Raw genomic sequence first — 21,025 nt, forward strand, 5'->3', positions numbered from 1 at the left:
AGACCTGTGCGCTGCTGCTGACGTGGCTCCAGTTTAGAGCACTTTCTGCTCTTATGGAGGGCCCCAGTACACTTTCTACTCACATGGTTGCTCACAGCCATCCATAACTCAAGTTCCAGGGGATCTGATGCCCTCTAAGGCCTCTGTAGGCACCAGGTATGTGCATGATACACATACATACATGTATGGAGGCAAAACATTTCATACACATAAAATAAATCTTAAAAAATGCCAACAGCCATGATTTTCCAGTTACTGGCAAATGAAACATCAATAAGAACTTATTGAGTGAACAGATTTTCATGAAACACAGAATTTAAGTTATCAGAACCACCTGCTGTCTTTAAAACGTTCCTTAATTGGTTAAGGATAAGAGCTTAGAGCTGATATAAACCCTAAGGTGCAAGAATCTGCTTTCCAAGAGGGGCAAAAATGACTAGAAGACGGGTTGTAGAAAGTTTAAAAGGTAAGGAATAAATTAAGAAAGTAAAGTGCTTTATGACATATGTATTAACCTCTCTTGAACCGTAAACCATTAAAAAAAAGCAAAAACCAATCTGAGAGGAAGATTTGGGTCTTCACTTCTTTACACTGTTACACAAAACTTAATCTAGTGCCTGTTTAGATGATCAATCGCTTTTTCTTGGCTCGGTATCACACCTTTTTGTTAACTCCCTTTCCACATAATTCTCATACAATTCATCCATTTATAGTGAACATGGAATTCAGTGGTATTTAGTTTTATCGGCCAAGTTGAGCACTCCTGATCACAATTAACATTTTTATCACTGCAAAAGATGCCCCACGCTGTCAGCGGTCATTCCTCTCTGCCCAGCCCTTAGCAACCACCTTCCTACTTCTTCTGATTTACCATTCTGGACAGATCAAGTAACTGAATCCTGTGTTACGGGTCTTTGGTGACTGGTTTCTCTCAGCATAGTGTTTGTGATGTTAGTTCTGTAAACTTGACATAATCTAGGATCACCTGGAAAAGGAGTCTCAATGAGGGACACTGGTCTATAGGAATGGCTTGGGGGGGGATTATCTTGATTATATTAACTAAGGCAGGAAGACCTGCCCAATGTGAGTAGCACCATTCCCTAGGAGTAGGGAAAGCAAGCTAAACATTAGCATGCAAGCATTAGTTCACCGTTCTTTGATGCTGATTGTGGGTGTAATGTGACTACATTCTACTATGAATTCCCTGTCATGATGGAATGTAACCTGAAATTTAGAGCCAAATAAACCCTTTCTCCCTTAAGTTGCTCTTATTAGGGCATTTTATTGTAGCAAAAAGAAAAAGAAACTAAGACAATGTATTCAAGGGTCATCTATGCTATAACATGAACCAGTAGTCCATTCCATGTAATTAAACTTCACAGCATAAAAATATTTTCAGTAATAGGCATTGTACAACTAAATCACATTTTCTTCATCCATTTGTCAGCTGACAGACATTCGAGTTCTTTACACTGCTTTGCTATTGTGAATAAATACTGCTGGGAATATTCATGTTGATGCTTTTGGTTCTCATGTGCCTAGGAACAGGAAAGTGATGAACTCTATGACAACTCATTAGAAACACGTGGGAACTGTCAGGCTATCAGAACAAGACTTTTAGTTTTCCTCTACAGTTTCCAAAAGTCAGATTTTACAATGTTCTCAGCTACATACCAACTTCCTGGAGACAAACCAACATTGTGCATAGAGAATATACTTGCTTAATTAAGATTCAAGAGATGAGAGAAAAAAGGAAGAAAAGGAAGGGAGAGAATAGGCTCTAGAAAATTGAAATGTTAAAATTTGACATTACCATCTTAAAATGATACAAAGATAAGAACAGGGTATGTTCAGACTATAAATTCATTTACCTTGTGTTGCTACCAAATTAGAATTTTGTATTCTAATTATCAAATTTTATTTGTAGCCACATTAAAAATTCATATCGGATTAAACTTTCAGAATTAAGCACCAAAGACAGAGACATCAGACCAATTATGACAAGATATAATAAAACAGAAAACAAAAAGTAAATAGCAATAAGAACAGAAAATTTTTTTAAGAGAATTTGAAGTGTGAAAATAGACATTCAAGTGGGGTTGAATTTTTACCCTGAAAAAGGTTAGAATATTAAACTACACTAAATTTGCAATTTTTTCCCTAGGACATAACAAACCTCATCAATTACATGTAAAATGTTTCTGTTTTAAAAGGGGGGAACAGAGAGGGAGAACGGGAGGGAGGGAGAGAAATCAAGAAGCAGTTCTTTAGCTTTGGCTAGTCTACTAAACAATGCTACATCTCCACCTAGTGACGTGATAGCACAAAAGCTGACCATGAACTTTTAAGACCTCAAATATAGAAATTTACAATGTTTCACTCTCTACAAAATCAATTTACCTTAACTCCTCTGGGCATATAATAATTTTAATACTGAACAACCTTTCACTATAAAATAGTAACAGAACCCAAACCTGCTAAATGTTCTAATTATCCACGGCATTAGCTTTGCCATTACTTATGAATATGATAACACTGGAAACATGCTAGACATATACAATGTCTGGAAGACAGTGAAATCCAAATAAAAACAGCCAACTTCAAACTCAGTATGGCTCCTAAAACCACATATAAATAAAAATATTTTTAGTATCATTATACATTGTAGTGGATCAATGATAAACAATTAAGAATTACTTCATTATTCTTGAAAAATCTCAAAACATTACAATGTAGAGTTTCACACACCAGCCAGTCAATAGAATGCGGAGAGTATTATTAACAAAAATTTACACTAATATGCTCATAGGATAATAAAATTCTTTGGATAAAATACATAATAAGCATCTGATTAAGGGTTGGGGATGTAATAAGTACTAGCCTAGTTTATGAAAGGTTGGGTTTAATCCCAAACACTATAAAAACAAAAAATAAACATTTGCTAAATAACAATCCTTTGCCAATGATAAAGTTTTCACTATTCAACTACACTAACAAGTGTTCCTTTTAGTTATACTGGAGGTGAGAGTCCAGAGCAGTAACAAAGGAGTAGCAAATTTAAAGAGTGTAGATTATTACTTACTAATTCGCCTTTGGGGTAAGGGCGAGTATAAAGAGTTCAGATTAGGAAATGGAATTTCTGAGGCACTATCTCTGTTTTGAAGCCTAAGGACAAACATTTTTAAAACAAAATCAGCAAGCAGGCAGAAGCAGGTAGAACTCTGAATCTGAGGCCAGCTTAGTCTACACAGAGAGTTCCAGGCTAGCCAAGTAGTTCTGGAGAGAATCTAGATTAAGTGACCACTTGCTTGAAAAGTCAAGGCAATGTCACACATTTCCACACTGGCTCTCCCATGCCATAAATGGTCACATGGTTACTGGGTGTTCGGCAGCACTCAAACAGGGTATTCTTACGTAATTTAACATAAAAATTAAAACCATTTTAAAAAATCTCAAGAACTGCCGGGCGATGGTGGCACACGCCTTTAATCCCAGCACTCGGGAGGCAGAGGCAGGCGGATCTCTGTGAGTTCGAGACCAGCCTGGTCTACAGAGCTAGTTCCAGGACAGGCTCCAAAGCCACAGAGAAACCCTGTCTCGAAAAACCAAAAAAAAAAAAAAAAAAAATCTCAAGAATTAAAATTCAGCTACTGGTATGGAATTTTCCTTTATACCTACAGTTTCTGTAAACTCTCCTTACAATAAATTCTCTAAATAAAAATTACTATTTTAAAATTAGAAATCGCATTTTTTGAAAAAAATATTGCCAAACTATTTTTTACCTGTACTATATTTCAGCTAGAATTTACTACTAATCTTGAAAAGGAAACATGGGGAATTATTATCATTGTCAGTAAATGTAAGTGATAGTCATTGCACTAATAATGCTTGCAGTGGTAGTATTTCCAGCAGATCCATCTTTAGCCATAAATCATTTTCAGAAATATCACATGGGAAACTTTAACAGATTATGGAGCTTATCTGATCATAATTCTGCTCCAAATCTACTCTTCCATCAACTATCAGATTTTATACTTAATCCACTGGATCACTTGTTTATGACATAAGGAGTGAGACTTTGAGTACTGAAAATTTTTAAATAAATATGTCATAAACAATAATTTTAAATCTAACAGAAGAAAGAAAAATCTTATAAACTCAAGTTTAAAATTCCTGTCAGAACAAAGCATACATAAATAGCCATAAAATATTTCAAAGACACAACATCATTTTTATTTATCTCTTATGTGGGTTTGTCTGTGTGTATGTGCAGGTTCTTGCAGCAGAGTGTAAGTACACGCATGCCTCGGCTCACAGGGCTCACAGGGAATTGTAAGGACAAGGGCAGTCCTTGCCTTCTAGTTCGTCTGAGACAGAAGCTTTTTGTAGGTTCTGGGAACCTGTACTCATGTCTTCATACTTGCATGGAAAGCACTTTTATCCACTGAGCAATCTCTCCAGCTCTGAGAATTTATTTTTTATTCTATGTGAATGGTGTTTTGCATATATGTCTTGCATACTGAGTGCATGCAGTGCCCCCACAGGCCAGAAGGGGGCATCAGATCCTCCTGAAAGTGGAAGTACAGAGAGTTGGTAGCCCATGTGAGTACAGGGAATTGAACTCAGGTCCTCTGGAAGAGCAGTCAGTGCTTTAAACTGCTGAGCCCTCTCTCCAGTCTCAAAATTCTTATATTTTTATTATTTTTAATAAAACAGCACCACACCATTATTTTCATGTGGTAATAACATAAGGCTAATCAAAACAACATAAATAGGTGTTTTCAAACTACCTTGCCAAAACCTCCAATTCTTGCCTTCTTTAAACTCACCATTTTATCACTTGTTTCAGCTGGATATACTTGGTAGCAGAGCAATATTATCTCCTGTTAGCATAATGCAAATAGCTGTTTCCTTAAAACAGCAAATAGCTGTTTTAAAATGAATCTTGGACTGGAAAGATGGCTTAGTAGTAGGCACCCTGGCTGTTCCTCCAGAGGATCCAGGTTCAATTCCCAGCACCCACATAGCAGATCATCACCAACGGTACTTCCAGTTCCAGGACAACACCCTTTTCTGGACTCTGCAGGCACCAGAGCGGTGCACAGGAATATATACAGACAAACACCCATGACATAAAATGAAATAATAGTAATGTTACAGATTCAAAATGAATTTGTCCTGTATCATTCCATTTGAGCCTATCAGTCAGAGTTGGGAGTGGTAGAATACACCTGAAGTACTTAGAAAATGAAGGGAATCCCTAGTTCAATATTATCCCTGGCTATACCAAGTTTGAGTCCAGTGTGGGCCACATGAGGACCTGTCTTGACAAACCTAAACAAAGAACAAACGAGAACACCTCCCCTCCCCTGCCCCGCTGCATATGCACTTGCTCACTGAGCCACACCTGAGTTGGGTACCTATTTTCCAAGTATCTGAGGACAAGACTGATAGGTTATCCATACCTTCACCTTCTGCACTTTTTTGACCCTAGCCACCTAAGGTGATTGTTTAACAAAGATCATTCAGACCCATGTGCTCCCTTAGAAAGAAATTTCCAGAACCAATATGCCACTTTTTAGAAACCCTTTAAGTTGCAAAGAAATATAATGCAATATATATTATTAGCCTCCCTACCCAAAATCCATCCCAAGTGGAATCCATTAGTTTTCCGACCTCATAAAACACAGCCAACTGGAGAAGTGCACACAAAACATCTACCATAAAAACGAAGAATCTCCAGGCTAGGCAGAGCCAGACTATTAAAATTTATAGTCACAGGTAAAAACAAAATGAAATGAAGTGATACAGTCTACCTCTTAGACATTCAAGATGACCATGAATCAAAAAGAGTACTGAAGAGTATCATGATGTAGCAAGGCCTGCAGTGCTTGGCATTGTCTTAAGTGGGCATCAGTCAAGTTAACCAGGAATACCAAAAAAGAAAAAAAAAGGCAAGTAGAGAGGCCGTAACTTGGCAATTCCAATTGCAAGCCACCCAGAACACAAGCTGGTGTTTTTGTTTGCCAACTCCAGTATCCATAGCTCTGACTGTAAACTGTTTCATGACTTAGGACCTACACAGTTATTTTAATAAATCTATTTCTGGAGCTAGAGTGGGTCTGGTACTTGCAACCTGAGGAGACAAAATTGAAAGCATAAGATATTATTTCTGAGCTGAAATAATACCATGCACTCAGGAGGCCATTTGTATGCTATCATGCTAAGCAATAATAACATAAAAATGGCATGGAGAAGTTAGCATGGCTGAGGAAGTCAACTTTTGTAACAAAGCAAAGATTTAAGTTTGTATCTTTGAAACACTCTCATCAGAATTTTCCATTTGATTGTCTGCCTCCTTTTACAAAGAAAGGAGTGAAAGGGTCACCATGGAAGGCTCCTCCCAAGGATAATAGGACTCACTTTACAGCACTAATTCTAGCAATCACTCCGGAGTCTATAATTCACAGATGTATAAAAGGAAAAACTAATGTGCAGAATAAGCCACAAGGAGGTGTGCTCAAGAGCGTTCAGTTACTGCTATACTGGATATACCCTATTTGTACACCTTTATACAACTATCTAGTCAAAAATAAAAACAGCACTTTTACCCTCTACGTAAGTTTTCTGTAGTCTGTCTCTAAAAGCCTAAGTAGGTAATCAGTTTTAGTTCATTAGAACTTGTGAAGGCTGTAAAACACATGTGCACACACCAGCACAGGAATGCACATTACATACATATATGGTCATCTGGAGTAGACATTTAATTATGCTTAAACCATGGAAGCTCTTCACAGCTAAGGAAACAAAAAAAAGTTCCAGAGGTACAGAACTATATTAGCAGTGCTCTGGGGGAATCATGCAAAAGGACAAGTTCAAGGCCTGTCTGGGCTACAGAGCTGAGTTCAGAGAAAGCATGGCAACTTAATAAAATCCTGTCTCAAAATAAAAAAAAATGAAAAGGGGTTCAAAATACACTTCAGTTGCGCAGTATTTCCTCAGGACGTGAGAGACCCTAGGTTCGAAGACCAGTGTTAAAAAGGAAAGCTACTTGTAAAGCTCCTGGACGTGAGAGAAGGGCACCACAAAGTGGATCATGAGGGTGTGGCTTTGCAGCAGCACATATCTGAAAGCACCCTCCAATTCTTCTGAACTTAAGGAAAGAGGCTACCGAGAGATGGAAACTACAGAAAGATTCACAGAGGAACAGAGTGATCAGTTCTCCCTCCTCACCTCATCAGGATCCTGGCAGGATGTGTGCGTGCGTGCGTGTGTGTGTGTGTGTGTGTGTGTGTGTGTGTGTTGGGAGAAGTCAAATGGAGTATGGGGAGTGAGTCATTGCTTCACTGCTTAGAGCTTCACCAAGAATCTAGGTTCTAGTTGTGTTCCCCCAAAATCACACAATAAAATATAGTAAACTGTATTTGCAATACACTAAGCAGAAGATTAAAAAAGGCAAAAGAGTAAAGATAAATCTGTGAGTGGGCTATGGCTGGTGATGTAGGCCTATAATCCTAGCTACTGAGGCCACGACAGAAGGATCACAAGTTCAAAGCCTACATGGGCCACAGAGCGAGTTCAAGGCCAGCCTGATAGACGTGGCAAAAGCCTGTCTCAAAATAAAGAGAAGGCTAGGAATCAAGCCCAATGGTAAAGTGCTTGCCCACCATGTCTAAAGCCCAAAGCTCAGTCCCAGCACAGCAACAATAAGCTGTGAGTATTGGGAGCATGAGGAGAAAGGAAGAGACTGGAACTGTGAGTAAAATGAACAAAGAAACTGATGCTTTATGCTTTGTGCTTAAGTGCCTTAAAGGTCATGAGTTGAACAGCCTCCAGCTTGTGGTGTTACTGCAAGATGACAGGACCTTGGGGGATGGGGTATAAGGGTGGGGAAGTCAGATCACTGATCTTGAAGGAGATTCTGGGATTCTGGCTCCTTTCTCTTTTTGTTTCCCAGATACCGTCATCAAATGAGTAGCTCTGCTCTGGCACACACCGCCACAATAGTCTACATTGTGACAGGCCCGCAATGATGGGCCAGTGACAGCGCACTGTACCAACATAATATTTTCTCATAAGTTGATTTCTTCGGGTATCCTGTCACAACAATAGAGAGCTGACTGACACTTTCTGGCTTATTTCAAATATGTGTTGGACTATTCTAAATAATCTGCACTTAGCTTTTGGCATAAAATTCGCCACAAAAAATGCAAAAGTTTCTGGCATACCTTGAAATTTTTATGCACAGGTTAGAGATCAACATAACATCATCAGTAGTTAATACAAACTAAATAACAGAATACTGCTGGCAGTAACTGTCATAAAACTTAAGTTCTTTCAACCTTAAGAGCCAAGTCATTGGGGAATTCCTCCTTGAATTCAAAGGATGTGCTGTAGCATTTCCCAACCTCTTTGTACTATAAAAGCTGTTAACTTTTATCAAATTCCACAGATTCTTAGCTATAACCTCCCCTAAAAATTAGTCAGACTTGATTTTGTAAAGAAACTGTGAGCTAATAAAAATGAGTGTTTACCCAACTTTACCACGAAGAATTTCAAACACGTGCCAAAGTGTAAACCACAGTATTTTAAAACCCATGTAATCACAAAAGCCTCAACTATTCTGCACAGAGGCCTAGTCTTTTTTCATTCCCCATTATCTCTCTAATTTTGAAGCAAATCCGTTATTTCAAACCATGTACAGACATTTACTATCTCCTGAAGCTTTAGCTCTAAAGCTATGACTAAAAACATCCCCACTATATCAGTATCACACCTAAAAACTAGACTTTGGGACTAGTTAATTCCAGTGTGTGCTATTTATTTATTTGTAGTTTCTTAAAAATTGTTATTCTATGTGTATGAGTGTTTTGCAAGTATGTATGCCTGTGTACCTGGTGCCCCCCATGGTCAGAAGAGGATGCTGAAGCTGGAGTTATGGACAGCTGTAACATACACAGCTCTAAGATGCTGTGAGTGCCGGGAAGAGCATCTGGGACCTCTTTAAGCAACTTAAAAGTCAGTGCTCTTAACAGTTGAGCTATCTTTCCAGAGCATATTTTTAGTAATAAAATTTATTTAACAATTTTAAGTGCCTAAAATTTATCAAACCACAGAATATTTATAGAGCATCTATCTCTATGGGCACTCTAAGGTTCTATATAACTTATTGAACAAGTACAGAAGCATCCCTCGACCTTACATCAAGTACAGTTCAAGAGAATAGGCAGAAGTGTCATGTGCTGGCTGGAGCTAGTCACTTTAGAACTGAAATAATGTGAGCAAATGTCTTCTGACCCAAGAGTGACCTAGGCGGCCCCAGGAAAACGCACTGTACAGGTCGTCCTCAGCAGTGGCTTCTCAAGAGCAGCCAGAGCCCTTGATGGAAACCAGGAAGAGTCAGAGTCATAAACTATCAGCCGAGTGTTTCCAGTGAGATGCGAAGCAGAAGAGGAAATGCAATCTGGGGAAGGAGATGGGTTGGGAACATGAATCTGCCCAAAGGAAAAACTGGAACCTGGTGGGTTTCAGCCATTCGGGATAAAGCATTTATTTTAAATGAATAATGGGGAACCTGTTGCTCAAACTCAAAGTCCTCAGTTAATCGGGATTTATGAGTACCTGGACTGTTCTACCCTGGGACTATTGGCATAGTGTCCATCCAGCTAAGCCCACTTGCTGTATAGCTTTTAACACCATGAGTATACAACAGAAAGACATGTAGATTTGGAAAATGTGAACTTAGTTCCATTTTATAACAAGGAAATAGTTAAAAATGATAGCAAGTCAAAATTTAGAACTTCCTGGAATGTTTAGTGTTTAAGAAAGAACTACAACTCTAACCCTGAGCAATAAAGTAGAAACTGGTATTTGAGCATTGGAAATTATTTGTCCTTTTCTGATCTAGAAATATTTCATATTTGGACTAAGTGATTTAGACCTAACATGGTCTGATGAATCACAGACTACACAGCAACATAACCCTACAGCTGAGCTGCCTCAAATAAACCACAGTGCTATTTCTGCCATGGCCAGTGACACTGGGTTGGTATCCTTACCTTTCACCACATCAGCGACATTACAGGTGGGATCAATACTCCCTATGTGTTTAGGATGAGCAGGATTAGTGTCACCGCCAAACAGAAGTGCTAAATGAACACAAAAGAGAAGAAAGGGGATTGAAGCACAGCAAGCTGGGGTGCTCAGGCACAGAAAGAAATTCCAATTCTCTAAAAGGATCTTTAATTTTAAGAATCATTTTAGCATCCACAATGACTTAGAGCAATGTAAAACAGCTGATGGGTGAGCAAATACATCAGCCAAAAAGGGGGGGAAGAAGTGCTTCAAGTCCATTAGTTGCAGTCAGTAGACCGACCCTAAAGCAGCAGCGCATGTCCGGTGTCTAGTCCTTTCTCCCTCAGCTGGCGGAAGCTAGATCAAGACATTTCCATGCTCGGCAGCTAATCTCCCTGCTCAAGCCTACTGCAGTCATTTATCCAAATCATTAAATATTCACAACATGCAGTTTGGGCCATTTGTGAAGAACCTTCACTGGCAACACTGCAAATGCCTCCATCCTGGAGGTTCTTTTTCAATTCTGTGTACACAAAAAACTTTGTTAGAAAAATACTTTATTTTACTCTACACAATAGTTGCAAACTTTTATTCCTAAATAAAAACCTAAAGAACCTGAAAACAAAAAAAGGAACTCAAGCCAAATTTTTATAGGTATACTTTATATTAAATTATTCAACACTTGGAAAATAGCCAGTGACTCAGTACATTAGCTGACTAGTATTTAGGTTCCTTTTTTCTATAAACTGTCATATAGTTTGTTTCTAAAAACGCATAAATACATACTTAAGAGTTCCATTAAATTTGTCTAAATAAATCAAATGAGTTTTAAAAACCAAAAAAAAATGAGTAAAGCAAACAAAACATGCTTTGTCCATGCTCTGATTCAGCAAGGATGACTCCAAATACGTGGATGCTTTTTCCTCAGAATTAAAAAAAAAAATGAACCAAGGTGACAACACTAGAAATCAATCAAGAAGTTCTTTGTGTTAAGAAGAATTTTAGATTATAGCCCTGTCTATTAGCATGGGGAACAGACTAAAGCTCTCAACATGGCATCACGGACTGATGATCACGCTTCCTTGGATTTTTCCTACCACTGCGGAAAAAAGGAATTGTTTATATGCCCAACATGCCATTCAACAGTCACAGTTTTGATGGTTTTAAAATTAAAAAAGAAAATGCATGTATGGCTTAAGAAAAAATACTACCAGGTACATCAAATTATGGAGAAATGAACATGGCTGTCATTAAAACCAGTCCTTTGCCTCCACAGCAAAGCAGCAGCAGAGCCCGAGAGAGAGGCAGTGCTCCTGCCTCTAATGTAAGTATCACAGATGTTAATTAAGAACACTGATTAACAGATGTTTACAATAGGAAGGATTCACTTATGAAAAACTGAACTAGAAATGAGATTTCTACAGTCAAAAGTCTAAATCAGTAGATTAAAAGTGATGCAAAACCAAGACTTTTCAGAAAAATCAATTTGGTTACCTTTTTAAAGCTGGACCCAACATAACCCAACTTACTGTGTTGGTTAATAAGCATGCGGAAAGAAATTCGGTTGGTATAAAAACGATCCAGGAAATATTGGATGTTACTGCTAATAAATGGATCAAAACCGAACTTTTCCTTGTACTCAATCACGCCTTGGGCCATGGTAGGAACAACATCATTGTGTCTGTTTCTGATGTTAATCAAAACATGGAGAAAGCTGTGTGGGAAGGAAACAAAAAGTGGTAAGTCTGGATTTCCCAGGCCGAACACATTTCCCACCTCTGACTAGTTACCTTCTGGTATTCCTTATAACTATAAACATTATGTTTACTAGATAGTAAAGGGAAGTAGTCAAAATATTAAAACCTAACACAAGCTTTGGTTTGAAATTTACTACCAAAATTCCTTTAGAGCTACACAAAGTAGTCTAGTCAAGTTTAAAAATAAGTTGAAATAATTTCTTAGGAATGCACTTACATTTTGGAATTCTATAAATATTTTTTGACTAAAGAATTACAGAATATATCAATGTTTCTTCTAAGGACTTAGAAATGGAAATCTTAAAGCAAGAGCTTCTTCTCTGAATAAAGAATGCCAAACATTTTATGAGCAAAAATTTGAAATAATCTCCTTCCAGTAGTAAAACATGTTAAAATGTAGATATAAAACCTCAATGTTAATAAACTTATTTGTTGGGAGCAGTGGCACATACCCATCGTTCCAGATACTCAGGAGGCCAAAGCAGGAGGGTTTAAAACTAGCCTAGACAATATAGGAAGACACCCATCTCAAAATCAAACACACCAATCATTTTCAAGTATTCTGGCACATTATTGCCAAGATATATAGGGAAGGGGCTGAAGAGATGGCTCGGTAGTCAAGAGCACTGGCTGCTTTTCCAGAGGAACTGGTTTACATATTGTGGTGGCTTGAATAAAAATGGCCCCCAAAGACTCATATTTCAATGCTTAGGGAGTGGCACTATTAGGAGATGTGGCCTTGCTGGAGAAGTGTGTCACTGGGGGCTTTAGGGTTTCAGATGCTCATGTCAGGCCCAGTGTCTCTCTCTTTACCTGCTGCTGCCTGTAGACCCAGATGGAGATCTTTCAGTTCCTTCTCCAGCACCATGTCTGCCTGCATGCCGTCATGCTTCCTCCCGTGATAATATTGGACTAGACCTCTGAAACTCTAAGCAAATGCCAACTAAATGTTTTCCTCTCTAAGAGTTGCTGCGGTAATGGTGAAATTCACAGCAGATACACACTGGCTCACAACCATTTTTAAGTCCAGTCCCGGGGAGTAACACCCTGTTCTGGACTCCACGGGCACCAGACACTCATGCGGTACACATTTTGTAGACAAAACACCCATACAAATAAAATAAAAAATAAAAACTTTAAAAACACGTATAAAAATATGAAATACCACGACTTTAAGGACAGGAAAGTAAGTCAAGCAATGACATCAGGCTCTAAGGCTGAGTGAGTAGCTGTGCCCCAGAATTTAGCATATTAAGAATATAACAATGTGGGGTCTAGAGAGATAGCTCAGCAGTTAAAGAGCATTGATGGCTCTTCCAGAGGATCCAAGTTCGATTCCCAGCACCCACATGGCAGCTCACAACTGTGTGTGGTTCCAGTTCCAGGGGATCTGACACCCTCACACAGATACGCATGCAGAGAAAAGCATCAATGCACAAGGAATAAGAATAAATTTTTAAAAAGAATGTAACAATGTAACTCAGTAAGGAAATGATTAAACTGATTAGGTCAGAGGGCTAATCATATACCAATTTCAAGTCATAAACTTAAGAGTGAGACTGGGGAGATGGCTTAGGAACAATGTCATGAGGACCTGTACCCACATGAAAGCCAGGTGTGGCAGCACATCTCAGTAACCCAACAGCCAGAGGAGCAGAGAAAGCTGGATTCCAGCTAGTCTAGTCAAAACATCAAATTCCTGTTCAGTGAGAGAGCCTGTCTGGAAAAATGAAGTGAGCATGATCAAGGAAGACACTTGATGCCAACCTCTGATCACCACATGAAAATGCACACATACACATGTATATGCATAAACCATACACAAAAATTAATTTTTTAAAGATAAAAATGTTGAGTGAAATCACAAACAATAAAGAAAATCCACTGAATCAAGTGTGCAGCTGAAATGAAGAGGGCTGTTCTAAGCTTATTAGGAACAGGAGAAACACATGACACAAAGAAAAGAGATGACTGAATTTCAGAAGCACGTGGATGAATGAAGAACCACAAGAGTCCTCAGACTTGGTGAAGATGAACATCTTACTGAGAAACTAGGAAAAGGATCTGTATTAGTGGGGAAATCTAGGAAAAAGCAAGCACAAACACCAATCAATTTTCCGGCACAAAAGCAAAGTAAAATAACACAATGTGAAACTGTTCTTTATGAGGATGGCAAATAATAAGCAGTGTAGGTTGCGTGTGGGTGCTAAATGGAACATTTTCTAAGGGCAACTTAACCAAATATAGCTCAGGTCCAAAGACGCTAATTCCACTTCCAGGATCAAGGCTGGAGAAATAGCTGAACAACGTTAATAGTTGTTTTCAAAAACTGCTTTCACACACATGCATGCATACTCATACATAGAGAACAGGAGTGGGGGAGACATGAGAGAAAGAAAACAAAAGCTGTTTGGAGAGATGCTGTTTTGAGCCAGCAAGATGACTCAGGGGATAATTGCACTTGCTGCTTAAGCCCGGTGACCTGAGTTTGGATCCCTAGAACCCATAGAAAAGAAAGGCAAAGGCAAAGACTAACACCCAAGCCTATCCTCTGATCTATATGCATAAGATGACAAACACCTATGCACATGTATCATATACTCATACATACAAACAAATAATTTTTAAAAACTACAAACCAGTCTAAAATTCAATACTAGTGGGGCAAATTACATGACCTATAAGTAGAAGAATTAATAATATATGCTGGGCAGTGGTGGTGCACGCCTTTAATCCCAGCACTCAGGAGGCAGAGGCAGGCGGATCTCTGAATTCTGAGACCAGTCTGGTGTGAGTTCCAGGACAGCCAGGGCTGCTACACCGGAAAAAAAAAAACCTGTCTCAAAATGCCAAGTGTGTGTGTGTGAGTGTATATATAAGTGACAACTACGTGTTACATCATAACAATGACAGACTCTGTACACAGCAGTGTCCCCAAAAGACTATGTCCCCTGGTAAGGCTGTAGTCATCTTAAGTTTGTACGAGAATACTCCACAGTATTCACACAAATTTCTCATGATGCATTTCTCGAAAGGTATCAGTCATTAAGAGATGCATGATTATATTGTGAAACTATTAATAATGGCCAAGAACTATTACAGATACTTATTTTTATAAAATTTGCCAAGTGGTGGTGGCACATGATTATTTCCCAGCACTTGGGAGACAGAGGCAGGTAAAACTCTGTGAATTGGAGGCCAGCCTGGTCTAAAGAGTGAATTCCAGGACAGCCAGGGCTACACAGAGAAATCTTATCTTCAAAAACCAAAACAAATAAACAAACAAAATCAAAAAACCCTACACTCATGCAATATGAATGTTTAGGGTAATAAGGGTATAAGAAAATGTTAGGTGCGGTTGTCCACTAGGAATGGAAACTTGGGATAAGTTTTTTACTTAAGTCTTATTTTTATCTCAATGAAATATTTCTGTAAGAAATATATACAAACAATGACAGCAAAGATGAAAAACTCTAAATTAAAAGTTCACAATTAGCCAGGCTTGGTGGCACACATCTTTTTTCTCAGCACTCAGGAAGCATAAAAAAGGCAAATCTCTGAGTGCAAAACCAACCTGATCACTGCAACAGTGAGACCCTGTCTCAAAAACAAAACAAAACAAAAAAGCCCAAGTTCACAATTATTCACAAGAAATTTTACAATGGATAATTTTTCCTTAATTACCTCCTTCCAATGTATTTATAAATTAAGTATCTGTAAAATGAAATAATGCTTTAGAGTGCAGAAACGTCTTTGCTTGCACAGGCTTATTTTAGCGGATTCTCAGAACACCTCCCTACCACATGGGCTTTTCTATATCCCTCATGATTATCAATGTGATATACATAGATGACCCCCAGCTGAAAAGGAAGGCTGTCACCAGGACACTAGCTCACCATTCACCTCTTCCTTTACTAACGCATGGGGCTTCTCAAGTCTCAACTTTCCAAACTAGTTGCATAAAGCCTTTAAGTTCTCAAAACTCACTGAGAAAGAACTACTGCCATGAAGATCTAGCACACGCTGGATTCAGTATAATCCATTTCAATAAATTGTCACTGATGGGAATTTTGTTACAGAGACAGGACTCCAGAAAAAACCACAGCAATGAATAATTGTGTACTTCTCCAAATCTGTATCTTCAAATATAGAGCTAGAGGCCAGCTTCACTTTGAGGAGTTCAAAATGTCCCCAACTAATGATTTAAAGAAACAAAGTTCCTGGATTCGATCCATTTAATGTCAATGCCTTAAGTGACAACAGTGACTAGAATCAAGGAAGCAACTGTGGCTCTCACCCAATGCTTGCACTTTTCATATTTCCCAGATCCATAAGAGAAAATACAACTGAACCTGAGCTTCTCCTGGCTGGAAGCAGCCATTAGGCAGTATGGTATAATGCAAAGAACCAGAACACTAACGAAAAGGAACCATGACTCATAGGTGCTCAGCTATGCAGTGTCACAATGTTGAGAGCATTCTTCACGCTTCTGACCTCCATAGGTCCTCGTTTGTCAATTCACGGCTGGGTGGGAAAATGCTCCAAGGTTGTTTGTGTAGTATCATACTTCCCTAATTCTTTCATGGAACACTCCGAGTCAAGTGTTTATCTCACAATTATATGGATTATGTCTATACTTACAATTAAAGTTAGTTCTCGGCACAACAGACTACCATGAGCATTCATTTTTTTATACCCAAAATGGAGAAATTAGGGTGGAGAGAATTTTCTTGGGGAAACACCCCCACTCACAGCTATCTATGTTTTGCTGGAGAACAAAAATGGAAAATAGAAATACTTTCCAGTAACATGAAAATTCAGTAGTCTTTCTACATTGTGATAGCAATTTGAGTTTTGTATAAACACCACACACACACACCTTTTATGCTTCTCTAAAAGAAAATCACTATGGTTTTCTAAGATCAACTGTAATACTCCATTGGAAAATATGTTTTAAGTCGATGGACTAGGTAGATAATTCATGTATATTTATTTCATGTATATATGGAGGCTACTGCATTCTTAAAACTACCACTAGATGGAACATTCACTACAATGCTTATATTAAGCTGATGTCCAGTTCACCCTGACTAAATATATTAAGAATTATATCATGCAGTACTAAATGAAGTTTCATTATTATTTGTGTGCTGTACTAAATTCCTAAATTAAAAAATTCAATAATGTCACTGTCCACAAAAAAAATTAAAACTTTGGTCTGAATTCTAGTTTTTTGTGTTCTCGTGGTATGGGAAGTCCTTCTGTCTATCTGTTGCTTTTATTGGTTAATGAATAAAGACGCTGCTTTTGGCCAGTGGCTTAACAGAACATAGCCAGGCTGGAAGAGATATATATACAGAGAGAGTAGGTGGAGTCAGAGAGAAGCCTTGTAGCCACCAAAGGGAAAGACACGAGCTGCCAGTTGGAACCTTGCTGGTAGGCCACAAGCCTCATGGTAAAAGATAAAATAGTGGAAATGGGTTAATTCTAGATGTAAGAGCTAGCTAGCAACACCGTTAAGTGATTGGCCAAGAGTGATTTAAATAATACGATTTCTGAGTGATTATTTCTAGTCAGGGCGGTTGGGAAATGAACGAACGGCCTCCTACAACATTCTCAGATGTGTGTGTAGTATGTGTGCATGTTACATGAGTACATAATTCTCACGCACATATATATGGAGGCCAGGTTGTCTTCCTTATTCGCTCTCTTCGTTATTTGTCAAAACAGGGTCTCTCTGAACCTAGAACTCGCTTATTTGGGTAGTTTAGCTAGGCAGCTAAACTTAAGAGCTCACATTTTGTAGCAGTTTGGCTCCCAGCTTCCCTGGGGACTCCCGAGTACTAGGATTACAGGCAGGTTGCCATACCTGCCCAATGTCCATCTGACTACTGCAGATCCAAATTCAGGTCCTCACTTATGCACATTATATTAAGCAGTTTAACAAATGAGCCATCTCCCCAGCCGTGAGTTACAATTCTTGAGACCCAATAGCATGGGTTCCATTTATGAAAATATTCTTTTGCCTAGATATTTTTACTTTCACGTAAATTGTATCATACTTACTTATCTAAAACCCGTGGGTCTTCTGGGCTCTTGTTTTCATATTCTAAAAGTTCAAGGAAGCTCTGCATGTACCTAAAAAAGGAAAAGCACCATTAGCTGCCTGCCTAACATCTTTTCCCTTTTATAAGAGAATCCCAAGTTTTCATTCAGGTTTTACCCATTCCCATACACAGCTCAAGTACTTCAGGCTAACTTGAGTCCCCCAAAGCACGCAGGTAGCTCCATCTTTCTCTTGTCAGGAATTACTCATCAGTCCCATGGTCCTGTGAATTGGGTGCATCCCTGAACACATGGACTGAGTTAGGAATAGGTCCTAAAGCTTCCAGTCAGGCTGAAAGAAGTACACAGAAGGCTTGCTGGAGGTCTCTGAGGAAGAAACTGGCTTCTCTGCTCCTGTACAATGTGCTGTACGAACAGGAAATCTGCAACTGTTGAAGGCAGTATGCCACCTAGAAGGAAGCTCATCTGAAAACAAAGCCAACACTATAAAAACAGATTTAATATCTTCATGGTTTCTAATTCAACTAACAAGAAAAGCTCATCCTCTGACTGGCCCTTGAAGCTGTACAAGCCAGGTTCAGCAGTACTGTCTGCTATTATAAATGCATCCTAACTCCAGTGTACAGTTTGGTTACTCAAAAAGTACATATAGTTTTTAAAATTTATTTATTTTTTATTTTATGAGAATTGGTGTTTTGCCTGCATGGATCTCTGTGTGAGGGTGTCAGATCTTGGAGTTACAGACAGTTATGAGTTGCCATGTGGGTGCTGGGAATTGAATCCAGTCCTTTGGAAGAGCAGTCAGTGTTCTTAACTGCTGAGCCATCTCTCTAGCCCCTCAAAAAAATTTTTTTAAGACAGGGTCTCACTACGTAGCCTTGGCTGACCTAGAACTTGATATTTAGACAAGATTGACCTTGACCTCATAGAAATAGACCTGCTAACTGCCTTCTGGATTCAGGAATTAAAGGCCTGCACCACCACACCTGGCAAAAAGAACATGAAATTTTAGTAAATGCCTCAGAATAAAGAAGGCTCCTTCTCTGAGTAAAATTAACTTCATCAATATGTATTAGAGAAATGCATGTTAGGCCCTCAGGAAAAAATTCTGGATTGATCTTGGTATTTCTCAATAAAAGCCAATACAAAAAAAGTGTACAGCATTATAATTCTTGAGCCTTAATAACATGTGCCACATATGAGCAAAGCTAGGCAAGCTCTAGCCCTTTCCAAAGGGAACAATCCTTCAGAGAGGAAAGTTACAAATGCAAAAGGAGCCAAGATTCCAGTAAGAGTCACAGCATGAAAGGAAGTGGGAAGTGTACAGGGTAGCCGAGGGGACAGTGGCAGAGTTGCTGCTCCACATAAAGCCAATGCCAGAAACACACAAATACATGATCCTAAACTGGATTCTTACATCAAGACAGCATTTAAAAAACAGGAGCATTATTAAGATAACTACTAAAATAATTACAAGTGTTACCTATTAGGAAGTATTGCTATATTGATGATAATCTTCTAGATGTGACAATTATATCACGGTTTTCTACGAGTTATGACCAGAGATACATGTTAAAGTATTTGGGGACAAAGGAACATAATGGCAACTTCAATCCAATGTTCCAGGAACAGTAATGAATGTTTGTGTGATGTTAATCTAAAAAAGGGACAATCTGAAAGAATGTCACAAAAACACTGATATTTGGGAAGAGCATTCCAATGAGAAATCACACACTACAGGAGTCATGGGTATGTTCAAATGGCACCTCCTTGGAGACTCCTTCCTTGACTGCACTTCTAAAATCCCTCCTATGTTGACCTGCTTCTTTTCCCACTCTCTTTCCCAGCTTTCCCTTTCTTCTGTAATGGCACACTGTTAAACACGGATGTTATTGTATTCATCTCTTTAATACCTAAGGCACAGCAATACATGATAGAAAAAAGAAAAACTGTCCAGACAAGAGGACTTTTAAAGAAAAAATGGTCACATCAGATATTTGGAAACAGTAACTGTTGGTTCTAACGATTAATAAGAAGGATGGAATGTACTGGAGGCTGAACAGTTGCTGCTCAGTTGGCCTTCAGAAGGACTATCTTTATAAGGCTGCAGGGGCCTCTGTACAAGATTGTAGACCCAGACTCTTGTGCTAGTCACTAACAGGCAACCATGCAAAAGAAATCTTCCTTAGTAACTCCCTAGTTCTAGCAACTCCATTTTCATCCTGACAACTTTCACATTTCTTTTATGCATGTGTATCTCATATACACATACACATGCACAAATGTAATCATATCTCTCTTCCCATTCAAGGTAGGAAAGAGAACATAAACATGAATTATGAAAGAGAAAATATAACCAAATGTTATCAGTGAAGCTGGATAAAGGTATATGGCAATTCTTTCTACTATTCTTGCAATTCTTAAGTAGGAAATTATTTTTCAAAACAGAATATGTAAGAACAAAAAAATGACATGCAGATAGTCTTTTAAGTAGAAATGGGCAATGGGGTACAAAGATTTAACATTTACCAAGTACAAAGTGAAAGTCCTATTTCACTTTGCCAGTATGTGTGTGTATGCATGTATGTATGTATGTGTATGTATCCTTTTGATATATATTATACAATATCATATATATTTGATATATATACATATATTTTATATATACATATTTGATATATATATATATATATATATATATATATATATATATATCAAAAGGAAATTTGGTATTTACTCCTGGCTCCTGATACAGTTTCTAAACCTTCAAATTTACAGAATGACAGGTGTATCTTTTGTTACTCATAAGAAGCATCTATTGCTCACATTTGAGTTATTCTAGCGATTTTGCTTAGGGTGGGGACTTTAGACAGTGTCAACACAATCAGAACAATGCTACAAGTGACTGGGGAGCTGTAACTTTTGTTCTAATCCCCAGACTCTGTGGAGGTACAAGGTGTGAAAATGAAACTCTATATATATATATAAACTCCTGAATTAGGAGATTCTGAGATCTTTGTGTTGAACACCTGGAGGCGCCAACAGAGCACACTCAAAGAGGGCATGGATGCTATATAGCTACAGCAACATTTTGTCTGATATATTTCTACCACTGTTGCTATTTCTGA

The 21,025-nt window shown here is 38.4% G+C and overlaps 1 protein-coding gene across 1 annotated transcript in view; it reads right to left on the reverse strand.

Moving 5' to 3' along the window:
* Positions 1-21,025, reverse strand: part of LOC121439034 (pyruvate dehydrogenase (acetyl-transferring) kinase isozyme 3, mitochondrial-like) — a 67,716-nt gene that overhangs the window by 11,699 nt on the left and 34,992 nt on the right. The window contains exons 3-5 of the mRNA XM_041639526.1: positions 17,898-17,969; positions 11,604-11,788; positions 10,059-10,148 (exon numbers count right to left, since the gene is read on the reverse strand). Coding sequence (XP_041495460.1) covers positions 10,059-10,148; positions 11,604-11,788; positions 17,898-17,969 — 347 coding nt within the window. The remainder of the gene's footprint in view (positions 1-10,058; positions 10,149-11,603; positions 11,789-17,897; positions 17,970-21,025) is intronic.

Source organism: Microtus oregoni, unplaced genomic scaffold (genome assembly GCF_018167655.1).
Source record: "Microtus oregoni isolate MIOR12 unplaced genomic scaffold, Mior012 000059F_ref0000304, whole genome shotgun sequence".
In the NCBI taxonomy this organism is placed as follows: Eukaryota; Metazoa; Chordata; class Mammalia; order Rodentia; family Cricetidae; genus Microtus; species Microtus oregoni.